General features: G+C 45.7%; 1 protein-coding gene across 1 annotated transcript; it reads right to left on the bottom strand.

Moving 5' to 3' along the window:
* Positions 1 to 456: 456 nt before the first annotated feature.
* On the bottom strand, positions 457 to 1,044 carry LOC127321144 (pectinesterase inhibitor 8-like). The gene has a single exon (XM_051350170.1). It carries the CDS (start codon positions 1,042 to 1,044, stop codon positions 511 to 513), a length of 534 nt encoding a protein of 177 aa, XP_051206130.1. The 3' UTR covers positions 457 to 510.
* Positions 1,045 to 6,777: the final 5,733 nt, after the last annotated feature.

The following is a 6,777-nucleotide window of genomic DNA, read 5'->3' as shown; positions in this document are numbered from 1 at the left end:
TACGCTCCCACTTCCAGAATAATTTGATTTGGTTCGTTTTGTGGTATGTCGTGGGTTCCATCGGAGCAGTCACGCTAAATTCGTACCGTAAAACCGGATGTTAAGTTTTCGAGTTTAGCGGACTTGCTCCGGCTCGATGCGAGACATACCACGAAACGGGTATGTGGTTTACCTCAAACCGTTTTGAAGGTACCTAGTTTTGCCATATCTACACTAAGTACGCACGGCTTCAGATCTGGCGTGTTCGTTTTAAACTGTTTCGGTTTTCAGCCAATTTCCTTTATAAAAAGTGAACAATTCAGTTCTGCTATATCAATGAGAAGACAAATCTTTTGCCCCGTTCAAAAAAAAAAGAATGAAAACGATGATACCGGCAAGCAGAAAGAAAACATGATAGGGTAATTAATTAATTACTAGGAAATGATAGTATTAAAAACAAGAAATGGATGGATGAAATAAATTAAAATTTTCACCACTCTATTCTCTTCTGAATACAAATCTCATATGTTTTCACTTGATGAGGTTGGTGATGGCCGTGCAGATGATTGCAAGCTGCACGGAGTCCTCGCTTCGCTTCATCAGCGGCGAACGAACTCCAGCCTTGACAAAGGCGTTGTCACACTTTTGCACAAGCTGGACGGCTTGCGCCGCCTTCTTCTTCCCTAGGTCATAGTGGCGCCAGTTAAGTTCATCAGCCGCATCAGCGAATGCCAGCCCCATCTGATCGTACAGCTTATGGCATTGCCCTAGCGGCACCTTCAACTTGTCATCTGTGCCAGGCTTGGCTAGCATGTCCTCAATCTCAGCTTTTGCATCACCAGCGTTGCTGCCACCGAGCAACGCTGTGATCTTGGCAAGGCCCCACGCATCTGCGCTGGCACTTTCAGGGTGGCCAAGGAGTTCCGATACACAGAAATCATAGTTGACACGCTTGTCAATGTTAGCCGCTGCCTTGCATGTTGTTTGTGGTGTCCCATGGACACCACTCACAATGAAGAAAGCGCCAACAACAGTAAGAAGGACAAGCTTACCTATTTCTGCCATCATCGACAAGTGCTCTCAGGTGCTACTAAGTTTATCTGGATCAAGAGTATTGTGTGATCTTGCGCAAAGTTTAGACAGGAAGGGCTTGTCTACTTATAGTATCATAAGCAAGGTTGAGATATGAGATATTTGTCCATTATTTATTTGTAATAAATACTAATTAAAGTTTTGCAATAATAAATTAAATGTAGTGATGTAAATAGTACGTATCGATATGTTTCGACCGGATCCGCTGAATGGTAGATTTTTTGTGGTGTAAATATATTAAATGTATCGATATCTTTTAGATAATATATGATAGATTTTCAGATACCGGTGTATATAAATATGTACTTATATTATGGAAACATTTTTTGACAATTACAATCAATATTATTAGTAGCTATTAGGATTTTTTGCGGAAACAAAAACTAATACGAAAAGTTCAGAAAGAAAAATGGAAAAAGATATGTCAAAAACAAATATAGATCAAATGCAGTGCGGGCATAGAGCGATGCAGATGTGGATGGAGATGCCAAGAATGAACCAAGGTGGATGGATACCACACTCCCGTGGCATGGACAAAGCAGGTGAAGAGCCCATAGCACTGCCTCCCACACATCATGATCCGGGCATGGAGATTCAAACACACACCTCTAAAATTGTGCATCCGTTTTATGCCTTTCACAATGGATTGTATCTTAGCCAGATATCCTATATAGTAGTATATGGTAAGAGACAATACCCACAATGTATTGTACTCCCTCTCTCACAGTTTATTAGGCGTCCGCGTATCCCTAGGTCAGAAATTTAATCAAGTTAGCATCAGTTATATGTTATAAAATTATATCATTAGAAAGTTTAGATATTCTATTTTCTAATGATATAATTTTTACATTATATAACTTAAAATATATATGGCAAATTAGCGACCTAGGGATATAAGACTAGTTGTGATAACCCCAATATTGAGTTGCTATTTAATCTAAGTTAAATACTAATTTTCTCTTGATTATTCATTTTTGTTGAATCTGATACTTTTAAGTTGCAAAATAATATGCAATATCTAGTTACTTCCTTACGTGCATGTGTAGTGCATTTAATAATCAACATGTATGGCTAGTACTAAACGAGAATTAGCTTGGAGTAGTACATGCATGTTTTGATGAGTAGTGGCATGCGATCGTGCTAGAACCAAGATAGAAGCGATGCTCATGTCGGCACTGGCTAGTCGGCCATGTCATGCGTGGACATGTGCATGCTCAGGGAAAGAGTGAATTAGCTCCTACGTGGCTTTTAGAGAAAGGAGATCCAGTAATAGCATGGCCCGTAGCTAGCTTTCTTTGACTCTCTAGTGCCTCCAGTGTAGATATTTTGGTAGGGAACCGACGCTCCCCATTTATAAATAGGCAGCAGTTCCGGCCGTGCTGCACTTCGCATATACAGTTTGTTAGTTAGACCCTGAGAGAGATAGAGAGCTAGGTGCTGCTGCTGCACACAGTATTTCACACACCACACCATATTCACCGGCGTGCCAGAGAGTGAGAGCTAGAGGAGAGTCCTTGCATGGATATATACTGCCGTTCGCATATTTTTGGAGCCGACTGAGTTTGGGAGCGGGCGTATGTGTTACTGTATGTATCGTGGAAGAGCTGAATAGGAGCTGAGCCGAGGCGTATATTGAAGGATAGCAGTATTGATACTGTCGTTTATATTTGCGTGCTGGTGTTGTTTTGGAGAATATATCATCAGATGTCGATGAATTAAGGCAAGCTGTTTTATACTCACTCATGTACTTTGTAGAATATGTTGTGTTGTTAAATTGTTGTTAGATCACTTGGTAGAGAGATGAGATAGTTTTTTGAAATATGTGTGTACTAATGCGCCGGTGTCGATATGCGGTGATGGATCCGCTGGAGCCACCGGTATGAACCAGACATTAGCACGAATATTGATAGAAAGTCATCGACTGAGAAAAAGATTGTTTTATAAGAGAAAACTTGGTGTTACGAAGGTAAACATATTGTACCGGTCACAATTCAGGTATGGGACTGACTGAGTTCTCCGCTAGGGACGGCCCTGTTGTGGAACGTGTCGATGATGGATCCGTAGGAGCGATCGACATCAGTAGGTTCAGGTGTCCGGGTTCTAGTGGGCTAAAGGGCTCTGCTCCTCTAGCGCCTGTGTGGTGCTAGTTGAGGCTGTCGATGTCGGAGTACCCCTCTGCAGAGTGTAAAAGTGTGAATTTCACCCCTGTGATTCTCGGGCAGGGAAACTTACTTTCATGTGTGGCACCATGATTTTTAATATGCTTAATACTTTAATCATCTTTTGTTTTTAGAAAAGCATTTCTATTTTACATCTTATATGATTGTGTATAATCGGTTTGCTGAGTATGACTTGTCGTACTCATCCAAGCTCCCCCATGTTTTTTTAGACGCAGAGATCGTTAACGGAAGACCTCATCATCGGAAGTTTAGGCTGGACCAGCGGGTGGGAAGCGAATAGAGAATCTAGTTGTAATTCTGGTGTAACTACAAACAAAAGTTATAAAAATATTGTACTTGAGCTTCTCGAGATCCACTGTACTGGTTTTAGCCTGCATTTTTTGCCTTGCGCGAGTATAAGCCTCTCGATTTATAGGCGCGCGGCGGCTGTCTCGTCTAGGCCCGATCTCGGGGCGTGACACTAGTAAACTGAGATGGAGGGAGTAACTTAAGTGTTCTATCTACATTTAATAATTTTAGGAATATGCATGCATGTGATTGAGCTAGCAATGCATTTTGCCTATGGTTTTGCGCAAGAGTTGTATCTTAGCTAAGATACAACATCACTCTCTTTCATCATTTAATATAATGCCACATAAGCAAAGTATCTAGGATACCGTGGAGAATATGTGTGGATGAACGTGTGTATTAGATGGAGTAACATGGTGGTGGTGATTTAATAGTGACACAAAATTCATTATCTACTATGGATTTTAACTTTCTTTTGTTACCTCGCTAGGGATGAAGTGAATGCAAAATTAAATTAAAGGCGAAAAGATAGTTGCCGCCTCTCCAAAACCCTACCCGCCTCCACTTCAGCCTCCTCCATAGATCGGTTCTCCCTCTTCCGATCGGCTTCGCCGGCGTCGAGAGAAGTGGGGAACCCGATCTATGCGTGGAGTTTTCAGTAAAAGTAATGTTTTCAGTTGAGATTATGTTTGGTTTTTGGTAGTCGTCTTCTTGTTGGTTTCCCCTCAATGGAGATGGCATCGTCTGCAATAAGTGATTTTCGGGCTTTCGTTCGACGACGCGATCTCCTTACCGACGTCAATGGTGGTGTTGAAAGATTACAATCCTCTAGGTGTGGGCTTTCAGATCTTGCTTCGCCAGATCGATTTTGGATCTTTTGTCGTTGTTGCCGCGAGGAGGATTATCCTCGTAGTTTTTGTCCCGGCTGCTACGTCCTCGACAATGGTGATTCGTACTCTCGGCTCTCCATCGACGACGACAAAGCTAGTCGGTTGTTATTCCCTGACATACTGGTTTTGGTACTCTTGCCGATGTTGAATGACTGCTTTGCGACTCAAAAAATTATGGGAGAACTTTCGTCGGTATTTACAGATCTATGGTTCGTTATCTATCTTTCTGCCTTCAGAAGAGTACAAGATTATGGTCTGGAAGAAAAAAGAAGTTGAAGACCTCGAAGATTTGTTACTATCTTTTAGACTTTATTTTGTAATCGTTGGAGTCAGTTCATGTATCTCTATCATGTACTATTTGTTACTATAAATATATGTGGTATTGATTGATAAAAAAATGTTGGCAGCTACGCCGAGGGCCGGGTCTGCGCCGACGACCCACGTGGCTCTGCCGAGGCGGATATTTCCCGAGGAGCTACGCCGAGGGCTGCCCTCGATGTAGCCTACACCGAGGGTTTCCAGCTGCCGAGCCATTCCTGTAGTTAATTATTGGACTCCCAGACAAAATATTCATTTTCAGGAGAGACACCAGGCCAGCACGTAGAAATCAACACCGCGTGTCCGAGCTTTCAACAATGGCGACCCATGAGTAATGGGAACCGTACTACGTGCATGCTCCAGCACATAGCTAGTCAAGCTCAAGAAGGCCAAAATACAAGCAACCAACCAGTCAAGCCAGCCGACAGGTTGTAGTAGCACCGGGCACGGGCAGATCTCATCGTAGTTAGTATCGTTGGAGATTGGAGTCCACGACTGATTATGAAAGTAGACCACGCGCATGATCGGAGATCGACCTGCGGGAAGGGCGCTGGGCGCCAACCGTGTCCGTCGCTCTCGCCGTTCGATCGCTATCGAACGGTCATGACGAACAGCGTACACGTACGTGCCCCGGTCAAAAGCCGCTCGCTGCTCGTCGCCAAGCAGGAAAGTTCTTATCGGTGGCTGCCTGGTCCTCATCCTACGATGGAAGGACGCAGAAATGGCTGGCGAATAGGACGTGCCACCTGCTCGCTCCACGTAAGCTAGCCAGCTAGGAAGTGTTCTCTTCTCTCTTGAGCCGGAAGTTCATTGCCGGTTTGTGACCAGGTTCAGAGGTTTGAGCGATTCGTTGGAGAAGGCCATCATATCATGGTTGAGTTTGCTGATCGGAGCTCTGTTAGTGTGGATAGTGAAGACGAGACTGGCATCCTACGTGTTCCGGTGGGCCAACATGTACGGATTGGACGACACGCAAGCCTAGAGCAAACGGATTAGGCTGGTGCCAACGCGGGCGCTAGGAGGGGCGGTAGCGCCGGCGTCGGGGCGAGAGGGAGGCGAGAGGGAGGCGAGACGAGAGCGCGGGGCGGTGGCGCGGGCGCCCGGCGGTAGCGCCCGCTACAGCCCGCGCTAGGGGCGAGAGGGGGGCGAGAGGGCGGCGAGAGGGAGGCGGCAGCGTTGGCGAGTCGGGGGCGATAGGCGGGCGAGAGGAGGGGGTAACGGCTAGCTGAGGTGGCGCGATCTGATTCGTCCACCTCAGCTAGCCGTTGGGGTAGCCGTTGCTGGCTCAAAAAATTCGAAAAAAGCCAAAAACCCCAAAATTTCATCCCCACCCCCTATAAATACCCCCCATATGGTTTCACTCATTCCACACCTCACTTCATTTCCTCCACTCTCCATTTCCACTCCTCTCAACGCCATGTCTTCGTCTAGCAGCAGTTCGAGCGACGGAATGGAGGGTGATATGATCGGTGCATTCTAGGCGGAGTATGAGGAGGCGATGCTCAACGAGGAGGCGGAGCCAACGAACAGTTTTGCCGTCGACCAACTGTCGAGGATACTCAGCGTCTGTTAGCCAAAGCCGAGGAGCGTGGCTTTCCGGGCATGTTAGGGAGCATCGATTGCATGCATTGGCAGTGGAGGAACTGCCCAGTGGCGCATGCCGGTCAATTCACAAGGGGAGACATCAAACACCCTACCATAATCTTAGAAGCCGTTGCGTCGTATGATCGTTGGATCTGGCATGCCTTTTTTGGAGTGGCCGGGTCCAACAACGACATCAATGTACTCAACCAGTCGCCGTTGTTCACTGATGTGCTTAGAGGAGAAGCACCCATAGTGAACTTCACGGTGAATGGACACGAGTACAACTATGGTTACTACCTTGCCGACGGCATCTACCCCTCCTGGCCGGTGTTCATGAAAGGTGTTACTCTTCCACAAAGTGAAAAGCATCGACTGTTCACTGCTGCTCAGTCAGCTTGGCGCAAAGATGTGGAGTGTGCCTTTGGAGTGCTGAAGGCTAGGTTCAA

Source organism: Lolium perenne, chromosome 3 (assembly GCF_019359855.2).
Source record: "Lolium perenne isolate Kyuss_39 chromosome 3, Kyuss_2.0, whole genome shotgun sequence".
Taxonomy (NCBI): domain Eukaryota; kingdom Viridiplantae; phylum Streptophyta; class Magnoliopsida; order Poales; family Poaceae; genus Lolium; species Lolium perenne.
Note: the sequence above shows the minus strand (reverse complement) of the source record. Positions and strands in the feature narration are given on the sequence as shown.

Bases quoted from the DNA above. Each gene is read 5' to 3' on its own strand.
- LOC127321144 (XM_051350170.1), bottom strand. From the start codon at position 1,044: ATGGCAGAAATAGGTAAGCTTGTCCTTCTTACTGTTGTTGGCGCTTTC.